At 39.1% G+C, this 27,628-nt stretch overlaps 3 protein-coding genes across 17 annotated transcripts in view; 1 reads left to right on the forward strand and 2 right to left on the reverse strand.

The window, feature by feature from the left end:
- Positions 1–12,633, reverse strand: part of LOC122997905 (otoferlin-like) — a 25,678-nt gene extending 13,045 nt beyond the window's left edge. For 3 of the 4 annotated variants that reach the window (XM_044374250.1, XM_044374248.1, XM_044374247.1), the window contains exons 1-24: positions 12,546–12,633; positions 10,627–10,803; positions 8,502–8,593; positions 7,329–7,399; positions 6,903–7,014; positions 6,636–6,690; positions 6,307–6,438; positions 6,123–6,185; positions 5,942–6,026; positions 5,685–5,844; positions 5,392–5,578; positions 5,043–5,229; positions 4,597–4,820; positions 4,063–4,171; positions 3,527–3,710; positions 3,114–3,234; positions 2,830–2,930; positions 2,638–2,728; positions 2,425–2,541; positions 2,148–2,300; positions 1,815–2,004; positions 1,543–1,667; positions 1,269–1,403; positions 65–226 (exon numbers count right to left, since the gene is read on the reverse strand). In XM_044374250.1, the coding sequence (XP_044230185.1) occupies positions 65–226; positions 1,269–1,403; positions 1,543–1,667; positions 1,815–2,004; positions 2,148–2,300; positions 2,425–2,541; positions 2,638–2,728; positions 2,830–2,930; positions 3,114–3,234; positions 3,527–3,710; positions 4,063–4,171; positions 4,597–4,820; positions 5,043–5,229; positions 5,392–5,578; positions 5,685–5,844; positions 5,942–6,026; positions 6,123–6,185; positions 6,307–6,438; positions 6,636–6,690; positions 6,903–7,014; positions 7,329–7,374 (2,739 nt within the window). In that variant the 5' untranslated portion in view covers positions 7,375–7,399; positions 8,502–8,593; positions 10,627–10,803; positions 12,546–12,633. The remainder of the gene's footprint in view (positions 1–64; positions 227–1,268; positions 1,404–1,542; positions 1,668–1,814; positions 2,005–2,147; positions 2,301–2,424; positions 2,542–2,637; positions 2,729–2,829; positions 2,931–3,113; positions 3,235–3,526; positions 3,711–4,062; positions 4,172–4,596; positions 4,821–5,042; positions 5,230–5,391; positions 5,579–5,684; positions 5,845–5,941; positions 6,027–6,122; positions 6,186–6,306; positions 6,439–6,635; positions 6,691–6,902; positions 7,015–7,328; positions 7,400–8,501; positions 8,594–10,626; positions 10,804–12,545) is intronic. The other variant, XM_044374249.1, reaches the window with a different exon arrangement.
- LOC122997923 (ensconsin-like) lies at positions 12,312–21,865 on the forward strand. 12 transcript variants are annotated; one of them, XM_044374300.1, is made up of 19 exons: positions 12,312–12,481; positions 12,588–12,636; positions 13,941–14,780; positions 15,725–15,769; positions 16,006–16,285; positions 17,011–17,115; positions 17,308–17,382; positions 17,506–17,669; positions 17,794–17,893; positions 18,057–18,173; positions 18,388–18,557; positions 18,680–18,816; positions 18,921–19,159; positions 19,264–19,441; positions 19,533–19,701; positions 19,890–19,994; positions 20,135–20,185; positions 20,331–20,559; positions 20,974–21,865. In XM_044374300.1, the coding sequence occupies exons 5-19, from the start codon at positions 16,162–16,164 to the stop codon at positions 20,982–20,984; spliced, it is 1,974 nt and encodes a 657-aa protein (XP_044230235.1). In that variant the 5' UTR covers positions 12,312–12,481; positions 12,588–12,636; positions 13,941–14,780; positions 15,725–15,769; positions 16,006–16,161; the 3' UTR covers positions 20,985–21,865. The 12 variants fall into 12 exon arrangements, with proteins under 12 accessions (XP_044230235.1, XP_044230239.1, XP_044230240.1 ...); XM_044374304.1 differs by having other exon boundaries at positions 13,941–14,732; XM_044374305.1 differs by having other exon boundaries at positions 13,941–14,717.
- Positions 21,714–26,490, reverse strand: LOC122997932 (vacuolar protein 8-like). Its single transcript, XM_044374325.1, has 13 exons — positions 26,245–26,490; positions 25,835–25,954; positions 25,022–25,141; positions 24,697–24,816; positions 24,090–24,209; positions 23,731–23,939; positions 23,593–23,638; positions 23,373–23,506; positions 23,054–23,185; positions 22,811–22,925; positions 22,501–22,635; positions 22,275–22,400; positions 21,714–22,162 (listed from the first exon to the last, which is right to left on the reverse strand). Exons 1-13 carry the CDS (start codon positions 26,432–26,434, stop codon positions 22,029–22,031), a joined length of 1,701 nt encoding a protein of 566 aa, XP_044230260.1. The 5' UTR covers positions 26,435–26,490; the 3' UTR covers positions 21,714–22,028.
- Positions 26,491–27,628: the final 1,138 nt, after the last annotated feature.

Consider the following 27,628-nt stretch of genomic DNA (forward strand, 5'->3'; position numbering starts at 1 on the left):
ATAAAACATTTACTTCAATATGATCTTCCAGTGACAGTTGTAGCCATGTAAACATTAAGCTCACCTGCAACAGTTCAAAGGCTGCCAGCATTTCTCCAGCTGTGCAGTTCCCACGGTAGATCTGATAGTACTCCAGCTGAGGAGGGAAGCGTGGGGGGCCATAGTGCTCGTCGGCCATCTTGACCACAGGCTTGGCAAAGGTTCTGCCCATGAAGTCAGCTTTACCCTGGAAGCATATGACAGATGAAACCTTTAAATTTCCACACAAGAACACATGAATTCTGGTTGGAATATTTGACAGAATGGTCTTTTTGGCCTACCATATCCAATCCGTCACTGCTCTTATTAGATTGGCTTTATTAGAAAAAGTAATTAAACAAGGTCGCTCATGGTGCCATCATTTGATTTGTCCTATCAGCAGGGAGAAACATGGCTTGAGATGCACATGTTTCTACAGATAGATAAATAAAAGCAATGAAGTCAAAAGAGCCCAAAAGAGAAAAAAGCGGTATACCTAAAATAACCAGTGAACTGCAAAACAGGTGTGTTTATGTCATGTCAAAAGATTACTACGGTTTCTAAATATGTACTATTAAATCTCTCTTGCAGTTAGTGGTTATAAGAGTCCAATTTTTCTGTTGCCCACATACAAAAACCACAAAATTTAACTTAAAGGAATGCAACAGGCATAAGTTGATAAGGGAGAGTCCACCCCTCCCTTTGGACTGTTGTAAATTAGCATTAAGTCCATTGATATATATCTTATTCCTCTTGCATGCCTTTCAATACAGTTTACTCTGCACACATTACAGTGCCTCTACAGTACATCAAGCCATCAGACTCCACACTCTACTTATCCAAGGGGTCATCCAAAACAATGGTGTTATCGTCAGAAACAAATATAGAATTGTCAGTCAGCAAACACATTCTTTCAAATATAATTCAGATCAGGCTGCTGTTGACACAAACAAAAGTGGTAAATCTTAAAAACTCCTTAAAAGCACTCAACAATTTTCTAATTATGAAGTAATAGTATGACACAATATTAATGGCATATCACACACTGAATCTAACTCATTACTAATAATATGTTTAGTCTTACATTCAAATGGAAGACAGACAGACTCTTAAATTATTAGGATGATTAGGATGGAGGAGGATGGTAAGACAGTTGCTATCCGGAAACTCAAGCTGTGTGAAGGTAGACTCACGCTCACATTAATTCAAATGGAAACAGAGAGGTGTCTCTATTTCAAAACAACCCTTACCACTGTGTCTTGATCGTAGAGTTCAATCACGATGATAGGAGGGTCGTCTCTCAGTTCGCTGGCCTCTCCAAACAGCTCCACATTCTCAAAAACCAGTAGCTGGTCCCAAGTTGGGCAGAGAGTCTCAGCCAGCACCTGGCAAGAAAACAAAAGATTTGATAAAGATGCAGAATCTGCTGTACAGTAAGTCAAATAATGTAAGTATTTATATGTATGTATTTTAGGTCCAAGTTCAGCTCACTTCCTAAAAAGCCCTTTCCTTGAGTGCGCTCACCTCAGTGACCTGGCTTTGTGTTGAGAAGAAGACTCTTGCAAAGGGATCAGACAATCCTGTGCTGTCAGCAGCAAACAGGCTGCGAGCCTGGTACATGTGGACCCTCAGCTGGAAGATCTGTTTCACTGTGGAAAGATCCAGATGCACATAAATTAATCAATCAGTCCATATTTTGCATTGTGCTGTACTGTGTGGAGGGAACACCTTTATTTCATGTATTACAAAATTAATATATTGATGAAGCGAGTATGGCCAGTAGATGACTGTCTTACTCATGTAGGTGAGGCTGATGGGTGGTGAGCACGGCAGACCGGGTCCTCTGGACAACTTATTTTCCTCAAATCCATTGGGCAGACCACTCAGGTAGTCTTTGCGCTGCCTATTCAGACCCAGCCACAGATAAATCTCTATCTTGGACTGCACCGTCCATCCAGCAGGCCCAAAACCTTTCTTACCTGGGATCTTTAGTATATAAGGAAAACAACCAGATCATTATATTAAAGCAAAACAACACGGTTACAAATGATGAAAGACGTTTGATGAATTATTTCAAAGTACATATCAGATTTAATGAACTTCTTTTTGACTGTTTTGCATAAACTCACCCTCAGAAAGATTGTTTTGACTTTACCACAGTCCTTTCCCCTCTCCTCATCTATGTTAGAGTAAAGGAGGTCTTTGGAGGGAACGCGTGCATAAGCAATACGCTTCCCATTACTTATCATCCAAATGAAAACATCAGGAACACTGTGTTGAGGCTGCAATGAAAAGAACTCAGATTAAAAAAATAAACCAATGAATTGACCACTATGACAAGCAGGTACAATAGGCTGTGTATTTTGTATATGGTACTGTAGATGCCTAAAATGATGTATATCTTACTTCATCAACCAGGAAGCGCAGCTTTTGGAGGAAGTTATGAGCCAGTTTGATTTTATCTCTCACTGTGCTTTTTTTCACCTGTGACCTCATGGCTTTAGCTTGCGTGCCTATGCTCTCCTACAACCAGAAACATCCCAGAATTTAGAGACAATACAAATATTTACAGTCAACAAGTAGTAGAAAAGAACACAGCTCTTTATTTGATTGACATACCACTTCGGACATGCACAGCTTCAGTCTCTCCCTGTCAAGTTTGGTTCTGCCCGACTGATTCTGGTCCTTGTTTGCCAACGAAAGGAACTGACTGAAAGAAGAGGAGCTCAGTCAGTTTAAAATTTTATATTCCACTGCATGATAAATACAGCCCATTATTACAATATCTGGTTTATGTTGTTAACTACAGACCTGCATGCCTGGCTGAGCTCCTCCAGGACACCTCTAAGCCTGCGCTCAGGATAAGTCTTTTCTGTCTTGATGATCTCTTGCACATCATTCAGTCCTTCCTCCTGCAGAAGCAATAGAGGGTGTTTACATAGTAATAATAATAACATTTTTATTGCCATTTTCTTAAGGGCTCATTCATCAAACGTCAGAAACATTAAACTTCTAATAGACAAATTAATAAAACTACGTACCTAACTTTTTAAAAGACTATACTCATCTACCCATTAATCGATTGTATGACTTGCCAGTTTATCTGCGATGTTATCTATGATGTTGGCGTTGTACAGCCTCCGTCTCTGGTCCTGCCACCAACTCTTGATGTAGACACACGGCTTCCTCTCAAAATACGGCAGGTGAAAGTAGTTTCTGAGAATATAAATGAGGAATGCATTTCATCAAAAAGGAAAAATAAATCATAATAACGTTAAAAATGTCACCTAAAACACATAACATTTCACAGGATTTTGAAATGTAATACCTAAGACTACTAGAACTATATTCACTTAACATATAAGTGAAGTAACAATCTGTGCTGCTTACATGAATTTAGCAAGAAACATCTTAGTGCGTCTGTTTTTCTTTGAAATATTGCATGTTAATTTTTTAGTTTATCACACATGTCACTTTATGATGATGTATTTATTGTTATAGCTCTGACCGGTCAGTGATGACAGGTTTCATGGGAGGAGTAGTCGCAACTGAAGTCAGGTCACCGTCATCGTCAATCTCATCCTCACTGGAGTTGTGGATCAGTTCAGTTTCCTCTTCGTCTCCATCGCCTCCCCCCTTCTTCCCCTTCGTTTGAGGCTTGGCAACCCCATCAATCTCGTTTCCATAGTAACCTAGAAATAACCAACTATGTTACGAGTCACACCCTTAAATGTGCTGCACTTTTAACTCATGCTGATGAGGATACTTGGTCTCCAAAACTGCTTGGTTTCATATGAACTACAGTAACCATACTTTAACGTTAATAAATTATGGTGACTCCTAAACTGCCCTACATAATGCCAATTTAACACCAGGAATTATTTCAAAAATATGCATTTATCACTAAATTCTGCTAAAAAATAACACTGAAAATGAACTTTAATTGTCCAAGGATTCAATTTCAGTCTCTTCTCTCAATTTCTGTCTAATGAGACAGTGGCAGACATTAGGAATATCTGATAATGAGTAGGCAATGGAAAATACCTATGGTGACCTCAAAGTTCATGGGCTTATCTCCAATCTTTCTGTCAATCATTGTGGCCTCCAGGAAAGACCCAAACAGGAAAAATTCCTCAACCTTCCCAGTTGCAGTCTGTGAAAATAAACAGACAAGTGTAAGTATCTGAATGTGAATGCTGCACAACCTTCCCCTTTTCTCTGGTGAATAAAGTTTAGAAAGGACACAAATGAAATTTTGACAGCTGCTGCACTTGGATAACATATTATGTAATGCAGTGTTCCTGACAATCAGTGTAATACAAGCTGTCTGACAGTGAGAACTGAATCCCAGAGGGCTCGGGGTTACGGTCCCACTATGCTCAATTGAATTTGCTGTGTGACTTACATTGTTCGCCAACAAAAAGCAGCCACATTAATGCAAAACAGCATGTTAAATAATGCACCAGGTGGGCTAAATTAAGACAATTAATAATTCACAATAACTGCAGCACAATGACCTGTCAGCAAGAGTAACAATTGGCTTCCTCTGCATGGTTGCCCATCCAGGCAGGGACCCACCTCTGAGATGTTGGGCACTCCCTCCACCTGCACCTCTGTGGAGCTGGTAATCTCAGGAGAGGAGGGGTCGAGTATCTCCACACCCAGGCTGATCAATAGACGGGCCCTGAAGGACACCCCCTCACCGAGCCCTTCGTTTAACTCCTGGTACTCGTCCATCAGGGTGTAGGTACGAGTGGAGCCATACATGTTGACCCAGGCAGGTCCCAGTGTGGGGAGGAAGCCTGAGAAATAAAGAATAAATACAATTTGCACCTAATAATTTGCAAATAAAGGATGGAAATGTGATGCCTGACAGATGTTTTTTATGATACTTAGTAGATCAAAATTGAAGGACATTAAAAACTTCATTCTTATTGTTTACTGTTTAGGAGTTGCTCAAAGTGATCCCATATCCAGAGGAAATCTTCTGCAGTTAATAGCAGAAATAGAAAATAATGAATCACCTTTGTCCCCATCATTGGAAATCTTCCGTAGATCTAGGAAGTGTGTTCCTACAGCAACATCGTTCACTTTGTCTGAGTCACGGATCTGGATCTTCATGCGTTTGCACAGTGGCGGAAACATCTCAGTGAAAACAATTTGCTCGTTCCAGATGGGCTCATAGCAGCTCTTTTGCACTGATGTTTTCCCCTGTAACCACACATTACAACTATTATTAATACTTATTAAGTCAATTTAGACATTGTATTGTCAGTGTAATTCATATTTTGGACTTGCTGAGATGAAACTGAATTATCCACACATTACAAAAACAAAGGGCATTCAACATTTGTGATCACTGCCATTACTTGCCTTCTGTCCAGCAAACAGTACTTGGACATAAGGATCAACCAGGTCCTTATTTTCTCCTATGAAGGCCTTTTTGACGTTGGCCATGATGCTAGTGTTCATTCTGGGGAGTCCCTCTGCTCTGTAGATCTTCAGGTAATAACGAGCCCACTGTCGCTCTGCAGGTACCCCCTCTGGTAACAACAGATTGCTGAAACAGAAATAGCAAATGGTGAAATGGCATAACAAACACAGTGTGGTGGTAAGAAGGAAGCAGGATTCTTTATAATCAAGGCCTCCGTTATGACCCTATTTACCCCTCTATGTCATCTTCATCGGAGTCATTGGCCTTGTGTGGAGTTTTTATAGTGTCTCCTTTGGCCACAACTGCAATATCACATTTGATATAGCCTTTGCACCCTGCTGTGATATCATCAGGGTCAGACAGCAAAGCCCATTTGTGGTAAAACTGATGTTCTGCAAGAGAAAAGAGAAAACAAATTCGCCAAACACTTAAATATCTCTTGTCAATATACATTCAGAATGAGATGACTGATTTTCCTTTATCCTTTACCTGCCTGGCCGTAGATTGTGCCAACGTCCAATTTAAAAGTTCCAACCAGTGTTCCACTGCGCAGAAGATTTTTGGAGTGGATTACCTAAGGGTGGGTTCAAGGAGATATTATGACCTTGCAACAAACTAGGAATAATATGAATTGGCATTATATTAAACTATTGTAAATTAAACAACTTACAGACAACTTCAGGATTTTGTCAAACATAACATCTGGAGGCACGTGGAAGTCGAACACAAAATACTGGAAAAGAAAAATAAAAGTTAGGATTACAAAACATGCTGTTTGTGATATTGTGGGTATCTTCCTTCTATATAGTTACATATGAATATATACATACAATATGTTGTCATGACTGACTCACTTCATTGTAGTATGGGCAGTTGGTTGACTCCTTCATGGAGGTGTACTTTTTATCTTCTCCAATCTCTACACAGACCATTGGATCCATGTTCAGACCCACCAGCTGTCTGGCCTCAATCACTGTCACACTGACCTGAAATTAATAGATCAAGTAATTGACAGAGTGACTTGCTAATTAATTGATTAATAACATACCAACGGCATCACATCTAAGACTAAAATTTGGGATCAACCTTCCTTTGTAAGTACAATGACATTTATAATGTTCTACAGTATAAACTGGAATGATGAATCTAAAGGACTGAGTCAATAATCTTAAAATTCTCTTACTTGATAATCTACTGGTCTTCCAGAACTGGGCTCCATCTTTATGTCTGGTTTTGATCTACATAATAATGAGATCAGGGATCAGTGACACACAACAGAATTTATGTGATTCCTGGGTTTAGTCAGTGACAACAACATTTGACACCTACAGCACAGACGAACGCACAAGAAGGTATTTATCTACATAAGAGTCATGACCCAGATACAAGCGCAACAATAACAATTAAACAGTTTAAAAGGTAGCCACATGCACAGCAATATCATGCTTGCCTCTTGTTTGATACATTGGTAGTGACAGCTGTGACTGAGGCCAGTGAGATAGTGTCAGGATCTTGGCCTCCTCCCATAAACAGGTTCTCTGTCTCCAGAATAGCTGGCTCATCTGGAGACCATGTGAAAGATACACAATAAGGACAACTTGTAGTAAAATTGAAATACTTAAACATGTCCTACAATGCTAATATGTCATTTATAGGTCAAGAAGAAGTCATCTTAATATGATAAAGTCAAGTAACTGCTGCACTTGTATGTTTCAGGGTGAGAGTAAATGTAGAGAATGCATGACGTTTCCAGCACTTTAGTTCGGCATGGTGAGTTGAAATGAGATACCAGCCGGCATGAGTTTGTAATGTCACCCAGCATTTCCCAAAGAAGTCTTTGACCTAATCCTCTGTCATCCATCTTTGCTACTGATACCTCCGTTCCTGTCCTCCTTGTGTCCACGGTGCTTACTGCGCTTCATGCTTCAAAATAGTTCTTTGTGTGCTCTGTGAAAGAAATTTATAATGATTTAGTATTTCATAGACAACAGGTCTGCACTTTTATGAGGATATTAATGATATGATATGATATGATATGATATGATATGATATATGATTTCTGAGATTTATGAGTTCTGCAGCCACAATCTTACTGCTTTTGCGTGAACAGCCACAAAACCTCTTGCTGAAAAACTGGACTATACTGTATAGTCATCAGACTAAACCAAGACACACTACTCGAGTGTCTTACAAGACAGAAGGACTAATTGCTCTCAAGAAACACCTAAAAGCAAGTGGAGAATTGTCTACATTATTCAGAGAATTTTAAACATTAAATGCATGTCAACAGAAATCAAAACGTAACTTAAAAAACATACATTTTTTTAAGAGTGTCATGATCAGTTTATAACTTAAAGTTCTGCCTGTATGCCATCATTTTAGAGGGTTGTCTGTGTGCTACCACACCCTGGTTTAGCCTTCAAAAGGGGCTTTCAATTATTCAAATCAGCTGACCTTAATACATCAATTAAAGAGGATACATTTCACATGCATGAAAAATAATAGGCAGTAATTCATCTGCAAATTGACTTTTCCCCAGGGGCATTTTGTAAATTTAAAATGTCAAAACATGACAGGTATACAGACTATTTCCAAGATTGGCCTTTTAAATTGTATGTTTATTTGAGATAAATTCCTTCATGGACAGCTGCCACCTTTTTCTCTAAATGTTCTGTTACTTCTTTTAAATATTTTCTAACATTTTCAGAGCTGTGTATAATACTTGAAAACAGAAAACAACCAAACAAGTGGAATTCGTCCAAACTACACACCATATATGTAGAACACTAACAAAGCTTAAATCTTACTGAAAGCCAAGAGTTTGGAAAAACAATGAAACACCAATATGAGCAGCATGTTACACCGAAAAGACATCACAGTACTCATTCAGTTTAGAATATTCAAAATAAATGCAATGTATCGTCACAAAGTGCTTCCTCAAAGTAGGCGGCAAAACATTGAAGCCTAAATGACAAAGCTGTGCTTGTCACATCTGAGCTTTGCTTAACATGATGTTACTGAGGAATTAAAATAATCTGGTGGTACATACCATACAAGAAAACAATGCTCTTGTCTCCTTCCTCCAGGTAGCTCCAGGAGGTTTCCTGTAAGGGAAATAGCCCCTGAACTTCTTTTTTGTCTCTGAAATGGAAGCAACACTACATAAACATTTTAGACATTTACACAGCAGTAAGAATAAGGCTACAAAGTTAAGATGCACAGAAAAGAATTGGGTTTGTCCAAGTCTGAAGTTGGGCAGGAGTGATGTGATACACCAATGAATAGTGCATGAGTGTTGAACCCGAGACTGGTAACTATAACTAGGGACCGCTGAGAGACGTCACTGTGAGCAGAGTCTGCCAATCCACATAGGCTGCGAAAACAACAAATTATATGTTATAACTTTTTTTTTTTTTTGCTTAAATCCTAAATCATCTTTTAGGATGGTCTGTGAAAAGCCAACCAGCAACTTTTACATACAGGCTGTCAAATTAATGAATTTGTTATTTTGTTTGTGATTCTGCATAATAGATCTCAAAAAGGGTCACCCTAATGAAAGTAATGTAAATTCAGAAAGTACAAGAGGTTGCATTTTGTGCATTTCAGAAGCATCAAAGTAGCTTGAATGCCACAAAGTGTAGAGAAAGACAAGTTACAGTAAAGTCTCTGTTGTACTCAAAAATTGTTTGGAACATTACATCCATTCGTAATGTATAATTTGTTATATCAAAACCATATCTAAACAGGAAAAGCGTCATGAGGCTAATCAATATATTGCCATGTCACCAGTGATAGAAGTAAACAAAATGTCAGTCCAGCCTAGTTGGAAGAATGCTCCCTTTTAATCTTTAATAGGATACTGCTGCACACTGGGTCTTAGGACAGACACACTGTCTTTTGTCATGGAATCACCAAATGGCATCAAGTCTTACTTGCAACACCTTGTTTTTCAAATTAATTCACATTTTGAGCCTTAAGGTTTTAAAAAAAAATGACCTCACTGAGTCACGCAAGTGCTGTTAATAAAATAGTACATAAAGCTTTTCACTTGAATAAATATGGTTCAATTAAGAAATACATAGTGTGCTGTGTTTCCCAGAAGTGTTAAAGGCACTGATTATGTTACATTATTTTGCTGAGTTGAGTTGCTGAGTTAAGGCATGCTTTAGCAACTTCTATTCAATGCAACTCCTATTGAATGCTGAAGTACAACTCATCATCTCATCAATTACACATACAACCTGTCTGTAAGCCATACGTCAAAGTCTAAAGTTGCTGGTGTCCGATTAAACAAGGTTCTCAATTATTTAAGCGCTCCAGTCAGTGTTGCATGTGGCATCCTCATTATGCGGAGGTATCACTGTTCACAACAAAATAAATAGATTTTGCATGGAGGGAATATCAGGAAAACATGTTATCATTATTATCACATATAATAAAAAATCTTTATACGGTGTTTTACCCACTTAAGGAAATGATAGTGTACCACATGGAAGGATACATATATAAACTAATATTTAAAATATTTAATTCAAACAAAACATCATGATTAACTTTATGCAGCTGTTTTCCTGGTGTCTTTATGTAGAACTAAAACGGATGCGTCCTTTTCCTATTTGCTAAGCTGCAGGTGTGTGATACTCTCAGTGACACCAACCTGGCCGCTCTGTTGAGGGATTCTGCCCTTAATTACATGATTCAGTATCAGCTAAGAGGGGTTGAAGAGACGTCCTAGTTCCTCCAGGATGGCCTGTAACCATTTCAGCAATCGTGCACAGTTACCAGTCGCCCCTGTAGTCTAATATACGAACCTCATTCTCTGATGGGTGTTGTCATCAAATACAACTTTAAACACTCTGACACTGACATCAGCCACCAAACCAATAATTTTTTTCTGGTTAAACTCTGGTGAAGAGAAAAAAAGTGTTTAACTTGATTAAAAAGTAATTATGGACTATTCTTGTTTGCATCAGATAGTCTGACTCTCAGTGGAAGGGAACAGTCTCTGGTGCAAGAAAATTTAATATCTGTACAATAAAAAAGTTGTATTGTATGTATTTTGGATGAATATTTAGGTAACACTAATGAATATGCATGAGCAAGCAACCAAGACCTTAAACTGACACCTTTGACAATGTCGTCTAGGGTGAACCACAGAATGACTTGATACCAACCGTGCAATCTTATCCCATGTAGGTCTTGTGTCCACAGCCCTTTTTTGGCTGCTGGTTGTAGCCTGGCTATCGCCATCTTGTTTGTGCTTCAGTGACTTTGTGGGCACACCACCTGACCATGGTGTAGTGTATCCTTATGACACATTTCAGACTCAGGGAGTTTGGCAAGCTTCATCACTGAAACACAGCCAGATGGCATTGTTATTGTTGGTGTCAAGGGAGGAGGGGCATTGTACTAGCCAGCCAGCACGTAGGGCCCAGGTAGATCTGACCTCAGGTGACTCCAAGGAACTTAATTAACAACTCAGAATCTGGATAATTGGTTTATTTGTTCTATGGTTTGAAAAGTCAGCTATGTTAACACACCCGTGCATCCTATACGGACAGACAAAAGGTCCAGCCAATTTGTGGCTACTTTTTCATTGAGCTAGATCTACTCTTTGACCTACTACCACCATGATGAACATGGTTAGGCCAGATTCCAGCAATCATAGCCAAAACACAGTCTGTCTAGATTAGAGGTTTTCAAAGTCTGACATTGTGGGCAGCTGTGTAGACAAAATTGAGACAACTACTGCCTGTTTCTGGTTTTTGTTTTTGTTTTACCTTTATTTGTATACATTTTGGCAAATTGACACCATTAAAAGCAGTGGTGAAAGAAGTTTTCAGATCCTTTACTTGAGTAAATGTACCAATACAGCAATGTAAAAATACTCCATTACAAGTAAAAGTCCTGCATGAAAAATCAAAAGCACATAAGCATAAGCAGCAAAATGTACTTAAAGTATTGAAGTAATAGTGATTAAAGAAATACTGATTTTTCCCTCTAAACTTCTCACATGGTTTCATTTCAATATGTTCAAATGATCCAATATTTCACCAAAAATCAAAAGATCAGAGAAACAGTCCAAAAACTGAAAACAGATTTGTGTATCAGAACTTTGTTTTTTCTTCTTTCCTCTCCCGATCATCTCACAACCCCTCAGATTTATCTGGTGACCCTTTGGAGAGGCCTGACCCCTAGGTTACCCTAGGTTGTGACCTGCCACAGTATCGCCTTATAATTAGTCTCTGTACTAAATTACTGAACCATTAATCATTCATACATACCTCATCAGTCACAGATTAATGAGTGATTAATCCTTAATGAAGCTTTCAGAGAGAGTTTATTCTGTAGTTTTTACGCTTTTTGTTTAAGGAGAAAAAAACATTTACAATCACACTATATAATGGTCCTACGTTTCATAAAACATGAGAACAAAATGATTTCAATTAATTATATTAAATGTGAAGAATGCAGCAATTTTAAATATGGATCAAACACTCTACAGAAATGGGTATCAGCTGCACAAAAATGTTTTTAAAAAGTTGAAATTTTTGTATATTCTGGGTTACATTAGAAGAAGTCATAAAATGTGAGAGTTAAAAGAAAAGTGTTCAGGGTGTTTTTACAGCTCTCAAATGTATAAATGGGTCAAATTTGACCCTGAACAGTAAATAATGGGAATACTTCTTCCACCACTGATTGCATTGTGACCACACAGCACTGACTGGGATTGGAAGCACCACCTGGTGGCCAATTGGTGGTATCGCCTTCTGGGGCTGTAGGAGTGGGAGCAATGGTGGTAGGAGGGTGGTTTTTAGCAAAGTTATTCACCTGTTAAACCCAAACTGGACTCGTAATGCACACTATGTGCGGGTAGATACCGAATAAAATGCAAGCCCAGCTACTTCTACAGCCAGCTAAACTGCTAAGACAGCCAGTATGCTAAAGGTAGCACTAGCTAGCCGTTGCCCCTGGTTATATATTTATAATGACATAAATTTGCCTCAAACTTGTACAAGAGTTCGCAAGGTAGGTTATGTCATTAATAGAAAACTTATCTCTTATACGAGTTGTCCTCTTTTAAGTGTATTACCTGGTTAAAATGATGCCCACTTTGCTGACCTTTTCTGTTTAGGCGTCACACTGATTTCAGTATGACAGACGACAAACGTTTGCCCAAAAAGGTGAGTCAAGGGTTAAAGGACGGGTTCACAATTTTTCAATTCTGTTATAAAACAACAGTCAGGTGTCCATATGAACACTGAACGAGGTTTTCCTCGCTGTTATCATTCCTCCTGTTCAAACTGGCTGGTAAAAGATCCTCTTTAAATGTGCTTTCAGTGTAAGTGATGGGGGCCAAAATCCACCATGTATCCAAACAGTCATTTTGTGTAAAAAAATACATTTAAAAGTTTATCTGAAGCTTATATGAGGCTTCAGCAGTCTGAGTTAGTCATGTCAACTGGATATCTGCCACATTTACAGTCTTTTTAGCATCAAATTCCCTCTTTGTGTTTCCTCTGACAGTGTTTCCCTGTTTAGCTGCGGTGAAAGTATAGCAACAAAAAGAGGAACTTTGGCACTAAAAAGACTGTGACATTGAAAGATATCTACTTGATTTGACCAATTTGGACAGCTGAAGCTTCACATTAGCTTCATATAAATTTTATAAACTTTTAAATAAATTTTGCACAGTAGGAGGACTTTGGCCCTCATCACTTACATTATAAGTGCATTATGAGGGATCTTCTAATGGTCAGTATGAACAGAAGAATGATTACAGCAAGAAAAACCTATTTCAATGTTCAATTGGACACGTGACTGTTGTTTTAAGACGGACTTGAAAAATTGTGAACCCGGTCCTATAGTGGCATCCTTTTCCAAATGTAAACCTGTCTGAAAGTAAGACAGAGAACAGTGGAGGGACAGTGATCTTTTTTTTAAAACAGTGACTTAAGAAAAGACAAGGCAGGCGTTTGGATTTTTTCTCTATTTTTTTTTTTAAATTTGATTGGAAATAATAATAAGTCAGCATGTGAGAGCACAATATCCATGTCTAAAATGTGGTTTAATAAAATGTCACACTCTGTCCATGTGGCTTATGCTTTTTGATAATATTGGAAGGTTGCCAGTACTTCAGCCACAAATAATGGATTTTTTTTGCCTGGCAGAAATTTTTTTTTAGATGTTTTCATCAGTACATTAAGTCACTTTAATAACAGTTCAGTACTTTTGGAAAATAAAAGCATCTACCTACTTGAGCTGAATTACTAAAAGTAAAAGTAATTCTTGATTGTAGATATATAATCATGTTTAAACATCAGGAAACTGATCAGCATTGATGTAAAATATGATCAACTAGGTCTAATGTTAAATATATATACAATAGAATCCAAATCACAATTTATTGATTGTGCCATAATAGCAATAGGTATCTTAGCTGTTAAAGATGTTGTCAGGTGGTGAAGTATTTAAATTTTCATTGCAGCCTAACAGGGAACAAGCTGATGGTAAAATGCCACGTGCTGATGCAGGAGGACCAGTAACTGGGATGCCAGCTATCACAGGGGCACATCACCCTACTAGAGGCTGAACTGGTCCTGCAGAAGCAGTTTAGTCATGTAGTGAACTCAAGAGCGGCCAGGATGCTCCAGATAAGTTTACTTTAATATACTTGTTGTTTTTTGTGTGTGTCAGATTTTCTTTTTCCTCTTAGTCTTACTACATCACTTTTTGAATCTCCTGCTTCTGGTTTAGGGCATCTGCTTTCACATGTTGACTTTGTCCCACCTTATATGTCTAATGACCTTCTTGTGGTTTTTTGACTTTCTGCAGAGATGAGTGAGGAGGTGAGGAGCCTGCAGAGCACCATCCTGGTTCTCCAGCAGCAGCTTAGGGAGGCTCGTCAGCAGCTGGCACGTTGCTCTGAAGCTGTCTCTGCAACCCTTGGCCACACAGAACCTGCACACAACACAGGGTTTTAGGAAAAGGGGGGGTGACGAATCGGCCAGGCAACACAAGATCTATTCATAGGAAAGCAACAGGCCCCTCTGGGGAAGATTGTAAGCTGCGACACAGACGAACATTATGTGCCGTCCTCTGTTGGCGCAGAAAGAAAACTCTCAAACTCTAATCACTCTGAGGGTTTCAACCAGCTTAGTCAGGCCGGGAAGCATATGAGACGGTCGACTGGAGACCTCCCTCACACACTGTTCAACAGGCACAAACTCAACAGGACTGTAGACTCACGCTGTGCCCACAACAGGTTGAATATTACAATGTAGGGTTCTTTTGAACATGACCATTACTTCAATAATGCACTTTACAGGTAAAAGAATTTAATGAACATGAATGTAGGGCAGCACCTGATGATTATTTTTATTTTCTCAAAAAAGTCAGAAAATGGCAAAAAAAAAAATGCCCATCAAATCTTTAATTGCATTTGCAATCATACAAGACAAAGAAAAGCAGCGCATCAACACAAATGAGAAGTTGGATCCTGTGAATGTTAAGCACTTTTGCTTGAAACTGACAAAAACAATCGATTATCAAATCGGAGTTGATTTATTTTCTGTCAATTGTCTAATCAATTAATCAACTGATCGTTTCAGTTCTACATAAGTGAACTTCCAGTGACAAGAAAAGTGTTCAAAAAATAATATGAATACGTATTTGAAAGTTGTCAGTTTTGATGCTATTATGTTTCCAAACGTAATTGATTTTTATTTTAGAGAAGAGTGAGATATACATAAACTAAAGATGTATTATGACTGAACACTTTATTTTAAAAAGGTAATTGTACCATACCAACTATTTTGGCCATTTTAGTTAAAATAGAGCAATGTGTGCACTGTGTTTGACATCAGATCAGACAATTTTTAATTAATCACTACATGAAGCAACAAGAAAAGAGGATTGGATTTTTGAATTGCCTTAATTTGATGCAGCCTTTTGCACAGTTTGATCTCAAAAACTAACTCTTAAAGTAAATGTGGATCAAGTACATAATGGGCAAGGCTGACCTTTTTAGCTTCAGCTTGAAAGAAAGGCCTCCATCTAGTGGTCATATCATTTCATTCAACAAGGGAGAATCAAGGGTTAAAAAAAAAAAAAAAATCCCATTTTTGCCACATCCATTGAGGCCACTGACTGCATCAGAGCGAGTTAATGTCCGAGCAATGCATGTCACTGAGTGTTATACCACTGTTGTCATGGTAATTATTCATGAAGACAGGCTTTCAGCTTTGCTTCCATTTTTTTTTCTGTCTCCAGGAAACACTGCATCCCTTTGGCCGCTTCCATCTAGCTTGCAGAATGGTGGGGGAATTAAAGTGACACAGCTATATTATATGAAAGTAAAGTAGAGCAGCTCACAAGGGTCAAAGCCTTTTTATAGACAAGACTCATGGAGGATGAGACTCTGCCCAGCCCTTCATAACCTTAAAGGAGCAGATTCCCACTGTGGATAACCTTGTCTTAATTGGTTTCCAATCCACTGGACAGGGGTATAACTGGATGCTTTGTTTTCCTGTTTTTCCCTTTATTGGTTTCAGAGGCACAGATGGACAAGCAGCTGATGCAGAAGGCAGTTCCCTGCTCAGCGCACTCTGAAAGCGAGGACCCGAAGGCATCTTGAAATAGAAATTCAAAGGAGGAGGAGGAAAAGAAAAAGGAGGAGGGGTGGAGGGGTTTTGAGCCAGAGCATTGGTATGCCAGGTTCAATACCTAGCATGGCTGTGCAGAAGAAACAGAGTGTTATCCCTCCATCGCAGGGACCACTTTCTAAACACGCCATCGAGAGCCAAAGGAAGGGGAATGGATTTGAAAGAACAGGTTAGTAGCTTTTATATGCTTTTGTTGTAAATGTTTTGTTTAGTATCTGTTCAAAACAAGCCATTACTTGAAGCCGAGCCAGAACCACTGTCGATCACAAATACAGGATCATCTGATCATATCGATGACGCATGAATACAATATATAGATTGTACATTCCCGTTAAGAAATAATCATTTTGTAACTGAGCACGCCTACCATAAACATGAGTAAATGGGGTGGGATCTGTGGACACAGATTACATAATATACATATAAAAAATTCAGCATCCTGATATTGTTTAACCCTAAAGGAATACATTCATGTGGTTTTTTTTATCCTGTGTACATCTCGTCTTGTGCGGTGCCTCTGTGTCTTGACCTTTTTCATTGCTTATTTCAGTCATTTCCATGAGGACTGGTCAGGTGCTAGCATGTTCTCTTCGACTTTTATATGCAGGCAGATTATAATGGCTCTTTCATTTGCAGCTGACCCTAAGGCCATCTCCGGTTATAATAGTCACTATTTGGGAGAGATTTTCTGGTTGGTTTGTTTTTGGTAGATATGTATCAGCAGCTTCACATCATCTGTTGTGCTAAAAGACACATTTAGAAGTAGAGTCTACATGATTACAAATAGAAGAAAAATCCAAATAGAGGGGATACTAAGTGATATTTTCAGATCATGAAAAGAAAAATATTGTTATTATCTTTTAATGTAAGTTGATTTTTGTTCTTCACTTCCAGAGAATTTGGCTAATAGCAAACCAAATTCACAGGCAAAGAAAACAGCCTGTTCTGTCAACAAGTCTGCCCTAATCAGCAACACAGTGACTCCACGGGCTGCTGCAGGTTTGACACAGTCACACTCACCTTTTTAATCAGGCAGCTATCATATCATATTATTAGGATATCAGATAATGTCCCAAAGCCTGTCTTCCTACATTTTGGTTTTACTGACTAACACAACTAATAGTATTAATTAGTCCATTATCATTCATGGCATCTAACCAGTGACTATTAAGTATTATTCTGGCATTCTAGTGGTTAATGGACAAAATGTTGATGAGCGACTGAAAGCTGCTCGGGAAAGAAGAGAGGAGCAAAAGAAGTTACTTGGTACGTGAGCTCCAAAGGTGGCACAATTTACGCGGCACTGTTAATGCATTGTCCTCAATTTCTAATAAGATTAACATACATAACTGATTCATCTATTTATACCGGTTCACTTATTTTCCTCAGCCTCTCGGGAACTGAGCAGGTTGGAGCGGGAGCAGCGTGCCAAGCGTTACTATGAACAACAACTGCAGGAGCGCAAGAATAAACTCTTGGAGCAGAGGCACAAAGAGGAGAGGAGGCGTGCTGCTGTTGAGGAGAAGCGCAAGCAGAGACTGAAGGAGGAGAAAGTGAGTTTTTTGATGGTTCCAAATCCAAAACCTTTTATTTTAAATGAGGCAGATGATTTCACAGCTCAGCCCCTGCGATCGGACTGAGTAACATCAACATTGAAGCTTGTTTCTCTGAATTAAGGAACGATATGAATCTGCAGTGCGCAGGACCTTGGAGAAGAGCATAAGAGCTCAGCAGAATCTGAGTCAAAACTCAAGAGGAAGGAAGCTCAACAAGAACGGTAAGCAGGAGTGAACGTGCTTTCTTTTTTGTCTGTCCAATAATCTATCCCATAACACCGATATCTGTTCTCTGTGTAACAAATGTTAACACAACAGTTCTTGCCGTGCCTTATCTTTGGTTTTTTGCTGCACTTAAAAACTTTATACCGATCAATACGCTAGTTCCACGTCGCTTACCATTGACAACATGGGAGAAGAACTTGGTCAGTCGCCTCCTTACCCCCACATGCTCTTATCTGGCCAGGAGCAAGAGTGCTGGTTGTCAGTCAGGAGAAGAAGGTACTCTCCTCCATAATAACAAAATGTACTTATTTGCTTTAACATCAAGGCAATGCTAATGGCTTTTGATGAGACACAACAGTACAACAACTAACTTTTCCAGGCTCCAAATAATGCTGCTCATTTTCCTCTCTGTTTACACACTGTTTTCACACTTCCACCCTTTGCATATTTCTTCAATATCTCATGATTATGGCACTAAACACTGGCTCAGTTGTCCATGTTTGTCGCCGTGCAGTTTCATTTCACTCCATGAATACCACAACCACCACCACCACCACCACCCCTCACAAACCCCAGCACCACTCTGGTTCAGTGCACTCCAGGCCATCTTCCTCCCCCAGTCCCAACAAAAGCCAGCACAGAAGTATCAATCTGGCACAGGTAATTCCAGTAATTTTACTTTTCTATAATGACTGTTGATACAAGCTACAATTCTAAACAATGGTTGCTTTTTTCAATCTTTACTATTTCAGTCAGATTTTTTTGTCTTCTTTTTGGTTTAGATCAAATCAGCAAGACAGCAAGATGCCAATAAGAAGAAATCAAACAGTAGCTCAAGTATTCGATCGACTACTGTCAAAAATAGCGTTAAACCATCTGCGGTTAAACAGAGCAGAACAGCATCGCCCTCACCAGATCGGTAGGTCAAATGTGTGTGTGTGACCAAAAATATCCACTGACATGACATGGTAACAGCAACATGAACAAAGTGGGACATCTTCTCTTTTTCGCCGGGCTTTAAAGGACTCCCCAAAGATCAATCAGCAGACATTCAACTCCACTGCAGCTCGAGCTCCCGTCAGTCCCTGAGGAAGATGTTGCTGTTTGCAGTTCTGCCCTCTCCCCTGGTAACTCGAGGCCTGTCAGGACTTCAGCTGAAGGTCGGCAAGAGAAAATGGAGACTGAAAATCCGCCAGAGGCTCCACATCCGAACCTGCCCGACAAAGGGACAGAGGCTGTAACCAGGACAGCAGGAGATGGAAGTAAGCCTTCACGAGAGAAATGCCCTAAAATAAAAAGTGCAGTGTTTCAATTGTTATCAAATGTGTTCCAGATAAATACTGAGGTTGATATTATCTTATTTAAGGTCCTTCCAAGATGCCTCCTCGTCCAGCTCCACAGCCTCCTGAGGTCACGTGCAGGCCTTCAGCAGGTACCACAGACCCAGAGGCAGCCTCACGTCTCCTTGCTGAAAAGAGGAGAGAAGCCCGTCTCCAAAGGGAGAGAGAGGAGCAGGAGCGGCTGCAGAGAGAGGAGACGGAAAGGTAAGTACCTGCTGGACAGATACACTCCAGCAACGGGACGAATACTAAGAGAAAAGTATAAGACAGTTGTGACATTTTCCGATGCGTCCAGGCGGAGTCGTGAAGAACTGGAGCGCAAGAGGGCAGAGGAGCGAGCGCGACAGCAGGCCGAGGCTCAACAGCTGATAGAAGAAAAGAGGAGAAGGGAGGAAGAGGAGCAGAGAAAAGCTGAGGAAGAACGAGCTCAGGCCATGCGGGAAGCCGCCCTTCTGCAGAAACAGGTGGGCAAAGCAAACATTTCTTCTATCAGCGGTGCATGAAATAAACTGCACTTAAGGGCCTGCAGATTTCCTCATGGATGCGTTTGGGGATTCTTTTACTCGTATATTTTTATTGGAAGATTAATATTCTGTTTCTGTGCTCACTCTGACATAATGTTGTTTATCTACTCTGTCTGCGACTAATGCAGCGAGAGGAGGAACAAGCCAAAGAGAGGGCAAAAGCAGAGCAGATGAAGCAAGAGCGAGAATTACAGGCACAGAAAGAGGAGGCAGAACGCCAAGTCAGAAAAAAGGTGACAAGTCTGTCTATACATTTGCTACTGTATATTCATAAAAATTTATATCAAATGCTCTGTCTTATTCAAGAGACTGAATATTTTTTTTACAAAGCCAACTATGACAGTGTTTTTATGAAAGCTGTATTTTTTTCCAGCGACTTGAGGAGATCATGCGGAGAACCAGAAGGACAGATTCTCCAGATACGGTGAGATTTACTGTTCAGTTTTTTTGAAGTACATTGCCCTCAGGGTGCTATGACGCACATCCACCATCAACTAATAACTAACCAACTCCTCTTCTAAAAGCCACAGTCTGTCCCTGACTAAACTGGTTAATCCTTTTCAACACAGAAATCTGTACCAGCACGGATCTTGCCAAATGAAGCCAAACCAAAAGAAAACACAGAGCCTGTGCAGAACGGCACCATAGGAGATGCCATCAAGCTACCGGTGGGGTCTAGGCCCTCACAGTTGGGGCTGAACAATGAGGAGGACGTGGTACCTGTTGTGGCCTTCAAAGAACGCAGGTCTCTCAGGACTCTCACCGGGCTGGAAGAGATCCAGACCCACCAACGAGCAGGTGAGAAGCAACCAGGAGATCATGTGAAAACACTTTTTCCTCAGGGTGGGAAATTAACACCAACCACCAGCCAGATTTGTTTAATGTTTGGCTTTGGCTAGTGAGTATTTAAAGAGTGAGGTCTCTTATGGCATGATTGTCCGCAATTGGCTGTAAAAATGCACAGCAGCGTGTATAGACCACACAATTCATCTTGAACTGTGGGCTGTGCAGGCAGGGTGCCTGTCAAATCATATTACAGCTGATAAAGAACAGTAAGGAGCTTGTGACTTTTGAAATCCAGTATTCAAGTTGGTGGATAAGAGAGTATCCTACCCTGGTGATGCCTCTGTACAGCTCTTAATGAAAGATGACAAATGTTCTATTCATCTCTATTTAACATCTTCTTTTGTCTCTCTCTTGTGTATTCTCTAGAGGTCATCTGAGCACCTGCAGAGTGGGAAGACTTTCAAAGACTTTGATGGGAGAGCTGTGATTTCTTTGAAACACAGGAATTACTGCAGCACAGCTATTTTGCTGCCCTTTGGCACCTTGAAAGAGCATGTAAAACTACAGCCTTGCCTCTCAGGAGGATGTGAGCTTTTGGTCACTTTTCTGTGTGTAACCAGTGGCACAAATAATAATTAATTCAGTACAACACGTTTCTGAATGAATAATGACTATCCAAAACACAGTAGATTTAGACAGTGGTAATGGTAGTTCACTGGCAAATGCAATTTACTGGTTATGAAGAGTGTTGCCTCTGTAAACGTTAAAAGTACTAGGAATAGCCATTCTAACATTCACAACTTACTGTATGTCAGCCATATGCTTATCGCTTATTCCTGATATTTCCTGCTATTCAAGCACTTTTCCTTCCTCAGTTTTGTCACTGTGGAATTAGAATAGTTAAAGTGACTGTTTACGCTAAGAACACAAGAGTTTAGGTTGTAGGTGAAAGTTCACTTCCTCTCTCAATTCCTATCTTACCCTTTGATTTTGTGAAGTATAGCAATCACATATTTCAAAGCTGCTAAGGAACTTGATTTCCAAAGACTTTGCTTCAGTTTTTGTGTGTGTCATTTTAGAAAATATCTTGCACAAAGCATTTATTGCACTGCCAGTTGCTTTGTTTAATATTGCGCAAACACTTTACAAAGCAAAGTTTTGAGGTGTAGGGCTTAAATGATTTATTAAAATACAAAAATATAAAAACAAATGTATCCGATCATCGATATTTGATCTTTAAGTATTGCTTATTATCACTTGTTAACATGTTAAAGTTGAAATATATGCCATATTTGATTAAAGTTGATACTATGCCGTGTATTTGCCTTGTTTTTCAGTTAATTTGTTGACTGTAATTGACATAAAAACTATAAATTAAAATAAACACATTCAAACATGGTATAAAAATGCTGCTTGTCCATGCAGTATGAGGGTAAACACTTCATACAGTCCACACTGTGCAACCCTCAGTACTGAGTGACTCAAGGGTTAAGCGAAGATGGAGAAATGGGCTGAATCATTAGCAGCAGCCGTCTGGTTTCCTCTGTCTGCGCATGCACCTTCCAGAGCTGGACCTCCAGCTCACTGTTAGCCAACAGAGCTGAAAACTCTCCATCTGCAGCAAAAAAAAGCAGCACAAAGCAGGCAAAGAACTCCTGAATTACAATGGATGACTATATTACAGTACTTTCAGTTACTAAATGAGTAGGTGCACAACAAATACAAACCTTTCTTGAGGTTGAATATGGTAACTATGCCAAGATGCTGGAATTTAACATCTTTGTTCTTGAGAAATACCAACAGGTACTCAGACATGGTAATGTAGTGAGGTCTCAGCAACTGAGTGATCTCCCCTATTAGCATGAAAACAAAGAATATAACAATATTTAGTCATTAATGTGCAAACAAACTGATTATTGGATGTGACATTTAATTACGTCACTTTTTACAAACCTGTCATTTCTAGTTTGCTGATGATGGCTGCACAGTTATATGACAACTGAAGATTGTGTGTTTGTGCAGAAAGCTTCACCAGTCTTGAAACTTGTTCTGATGTTACTGTTTCTGACAACTTAGACTTAAGTGGATCTAAAATAGTAAAAAAAACAAAACAATGGAAGTTATTAAGATGAAAGTCAAAGATATAGTTGATCATATTATGTAAAAGTCTATATTTGTTAGGTGATGTTTTTAAACATAATCCACAGAAAAAAATCATTAAAAACAGAAGACACAAATACTAATCCACATGCAGTTCATTCACCCCAGGTCATCAGATGATGTAAGCATGATGTCACATGCAGCAAAGTCTCATCTGACAGGGCGGGAGACACAAGCGCCCGCAGGAGTCCTGATAAACATTGACTCTCCATCACAGCCTAAGTAACAACATAGATAACAATGATGGGATTCAGCATGACTTCATCAGGCGTTTATCAGTCTCAGGCATAATGCACAAGTGGACATGTGACTGAACTGTCACAAAATCATGAACTGTAGCTTTTACCTGCTGACCCATGCAAGAGCTACTCAGGTTAGTGATGATCTTGGAGATGTGTGTGATGACAACAGAGCTGGACCTGTGATGATGAAGCAGCTGACCCATCACATCCAACAGTCCCTCATTCACTAAGATCTCCTGGAAGCAAAGCATGGAAATATAATCAGTATCAGGATTTAAGAAGCATAGTTGTTTACCATACCCCTATTTCAAAGGAAAAACATGTCCCAAAATGTGAAACAAACATAAGCCAACAAACATACAACAAATAGTTACAAACATCATTATTATTATTATTATGATGCTGCTGTGTAGGAAATCGTACATTATTCGGTGGGTGTCCAGACAGTGCGGACAGTAGTGTTAGAGCTGACTCTGTCCATGCAGGAGTGGAAGTTTTCAGCAGTGCCTTCAGAGGCAACACACAGTCAAGCTCCATCTGCTGCTCCTGGATCAAACCTGCACATAAAAATGAAAAAAAAAAAACAGTATCTGCTTCCTGTGTGGTGTGGCTTTATTGTTTCAATGTTTTTGATAGTAATTACCATTCTTTGATAGAGTTTGTAGACATCTGCATGCTTGGGCTGAATTCTGAAAATTAAATTAAAAAAAAAAAAAAATCATCAACAATATCATCCATTGGTGCTGATTTACCGCCAATTACCCACTGAAGTTGCAATCACCTTTTGCACAGAGGAAGACATGAGTGTCAAAAGAGACTTTAACAAATAATGGCCCCCAATGCTGAGGAACTTTGGGTGATGCTCCCTGACAGCAGCGATGTTGCACAGGGCGGTGCAGCTGTAAAACTGAACCTCTGAATCTGAGGACTGCAGCAGAAGAACCAGGACAGGAATAGCTCCTGCTTGACACAAGATCCTTGTTGACCAATCTAGAAAGATGAATTTAGGATGTTTCCATGTTATATTCACACAAATTTGAAATACCTTTAAGTTACCACTGAAAAGAAAATGAGCCAAACCGTTCTTAGTTGAATGAAAAATATGTGAATAATGAAAACAAAGCAAGAAAATGATCCTACCTGACTGTGTGAGATATAACAGGGCCCAAGTTGCATTCTGTTGCACCAGCGGATCGTAAGATTTTGCTAAAACCAACAGTGGAATGATTCCATCCACCATGATAGCATCTCTGTTTGATTCTGTGTGAAAAGAAAGAAAAGAAAAACTACACATCTGCTCTGCTAATCTATACTATAATATTATCTCACAGCGATACATATGGCAAAATTCTGGGTAAGCAGAGGTATTCAAGGTTTTTGCCTCATCTATAAGTACCTAAAGTCATCTAATTACTTAAAGCAGATGAATGCATGAATTAGACTGGAGTGCTGACAAAGCAGAGAGACATTTATTAAAATACATGGAACAACTCTAAGTGTATATATGTAGTAGTGTACAGAATTACATATCTGCTTCCATTTTCACAGACAATTTGAGGAAAAATAAATACATTCACACTGTAAAAGAAACACTATGAGTATCTAGTAGAATAAACATTATATTGTACAAATAAAATTATTGCTATGTTTTCTATACATCCTCATTTCTGTTTCTTTTTTTTCTGTAAAGATTTCACTCTAATGCAAACTATTCAATGTCAAACTGACATCAGGTGTTTGTACAAACCTGAGGAGGCCAGCATGGCGACACATGCACAGGAGTGACACTGAGCGGTGGGATCACCAGACTGGAACAACTCCAATATGGGCACCAGTATCCCCATTTCAATCACCATCTCTTTACACACTGAAATCATATTTCATGAACAGTAATGATCTTTACATTAAAGCCACATAAACCAGGTGATTCCTAACAGAAGCTGTGATACTGCATTGATTGTACATCATCAATACATCAATCTTTAAGGGCACTTGTGAATAAATTGAGGAGGGGTTAATAATTATGAACGGACACATAATATTTTCAACACCTTGTGATTCTTAGCTCTTACCATTATTCTTTACTAATAGATTGACCAAGGAGAGAGAGATAGTCTTTTGCACATCCAGGTCAGATGAGAAAAGTAAAGCCATGACCGGCTCCATGAAGGCTTCTGGTAAGGGGGATGTCACTGTAACATACAATTAAAGAGAGCAAAAGACAACAAAATAAAGACAAAAAAGGTGTTATGGTTTAAAGAAGCAGAATGTTATGAGTCAGTGACATAGTCAAGAACGATATACAAGTTGGACTCAAATTAAATTAGCTGTCCGACTTCACTGACTAAAGCAAAAAGTTAGAGACGAACAGTAAATATTTGACTGGTTTTAAATTACAGTCTTGATGGTGATGGCCTATCTGTATCTATTAACCTCATCGAAGAAAACAAAACAATCTGTCAACTGCCACCTTTATGTAAAATACAGTACGTGGTCATATATTTACATACAAAAGGACATAACTTGCCCTGTACTGAGCTTATCACTACAATGATCTGACAAAGGGAAAACTGAACTACAAGTAAGTTACCAAAGAGTTTCCTGAAGTTACCAATTTATCATAATAAAACATATTGAGAGATTCCTACATACATCTATTTATTTTTCATTTGTCTTGACACTGAAGCCGACACATGTTGAGCGTTATCTGCCAACCGTGGAAAAAACGGTTGAATATTTGCATGATACTGGTCATACCCGTTGGAGGGCCTGTCTGCTGACAATGCAAACAGTAGTCACATTTCATGTGCCACTAATCTGTAAGTCATTACTATCATGCAGATTTATAAAAGAAACATAAAAATCTGTTTGTTTTCTGTACTCACGATGATGACTGAGATGTAAATAACATACGGCTGCAGTCATTTGTAGATCAGGGTTTTCTGAGGCTGCAAGTCTGTTCAGTGCTTGTAGACTCTCCTGATTGAGTAGTTGAGTTTCATGATCTAAGAGAAGAAACAAATCAACAATGTGTAACTGATGAATATTCACAGACAATAGTTAGTTTGAAGACTTTTTTTGTTTTATTTTAAATACATGAACTGTGTAAATATCAAGAAAGAGGATTTTCATCATATAACTGTATAAAATCATGAAACAGAATCATTTATGATCACAACATACTGTTGATGTGAGGTTGCATAACTGGGTGTCACAAATGAAATAAGCCAGATAAAGTGTGTATACTGTAGGTGTTTCCCGTCTACAACAAAGAAAATGTACTGTATGTACCTACCATACATGAGGTGTATTGAGGTCATCTTCCGCAGAAAACTCCTGTCAGGTGTATTCCTCAGGCAAGTGCACTGACAAAGCTCTCTGAAAAAGTCCCTTATTTTCTGCCCAAGCTCTCTGCAGACTCTCCTCAAGTAAGCGGCAAAGTCTCTGAGCAATCGGGAGCAGTTCTTACAGAAGCCAGAAGCCATGACTGCATCTTGTGTAAGGACAGCACCTGCCTGTTTTTACACAAGCAGCACAAAGACGCGCCTACCGAGACGTCACGTGACTGCCAGGTAAATTAAAGTTCATTGTTGCAGAAGGATTATCACAGTTCAAATAATTAAAAAGTCATGCAATGAAATTTTAAAATGACAACAATTTTTGAAATGTGGTAATATTAGTAGCTTAATGTATTAATTTGTTTTTTAAGTCAATATTGTTTACTCTTTCTTTGTTTATATGGGTTAAAGCCTCCCCTATGTTTTGTATAATTATATTGTATGACATATATCATGTTCATATTTTATAATGTCTCACGCTGAGCTGTGTTTTCTCTACTTGTTAGAAACACAATAAAATAGTGTTTAAAACGTCTTTATCTGCAGAAATAGTCATAGCTATCTGATCAGTGTGATGATGTGAAAAAGTACAATACAATCCTATGAAGTGTAGTCAAGTGTACTTCAAAATTTCACTTGTCAGTACTCGAGTAAATGTAATTAGTTACTTTCTTACCTCTTTTTATGCTTATAAGTTATTTCCATGGTTACACTTGTGAAATTCCGCTATGAATCTTGAGGGTCTTCTGTCCTTAAGCGCACTCGCACAAACTGTGTACACCGCACCGCGCACATTGTCCAGCCTTTGGCACCTTGCCCCCCCCCCCCCCCCTCCCAAAAAACCCTGAGGGGCTGTCTGCATTCTCAGGGGGCCCCCATCTTACTGGTTACCTAAAACAAAGAGTAACACATTTCTATGCCCAGGTGAATCAGGAATGCAGCGGAGCAAGCTGTAGGTAAATCACATAAAATACATCCTTCAGTTAAAAAAAATAAAATAAATAGGAAAGAGGACAGTAAGACTGTCAGAATCAATGTGAAAGCACATATTTGCATGACAGTGAACATTAGATTAATTCTTATGTTATGCAAAACACCAGGAGGGCTATTTGAAAGAATCATTGTCCAGCCCTTCATAGCTTGAGTAATGCTTTGTTACGGTACTGTGGTCGCCTTCACATGAAACACCCCTAGAAAACACGCTGCAGGAGTTCCATGTAATACTGCACTGAACTTATACTGTGTGTACTATATCCCCCCAGACCCAGGAGACCTGTTATTTAACATGTGTCAGCAATTTGCCTCATAATGTAAACGGGTGCAGAGCAACTTTACAACTTC

The sequence above is a fragment of the Thunnus albacares genome, chromosome 15 (genome assembly GCF_914725855.1).
Source record: "Thunnus albacares chromosome 15, fThuAlb1.1, whole genome shotgun sequence".
In the NCBI taxonomy this organism is placed as follows: Eukaryota; Metazoa; Chordata; class Actinopteri; order Scombriformes; family Scombridae; genus Thunnus; species Thunnus albacares.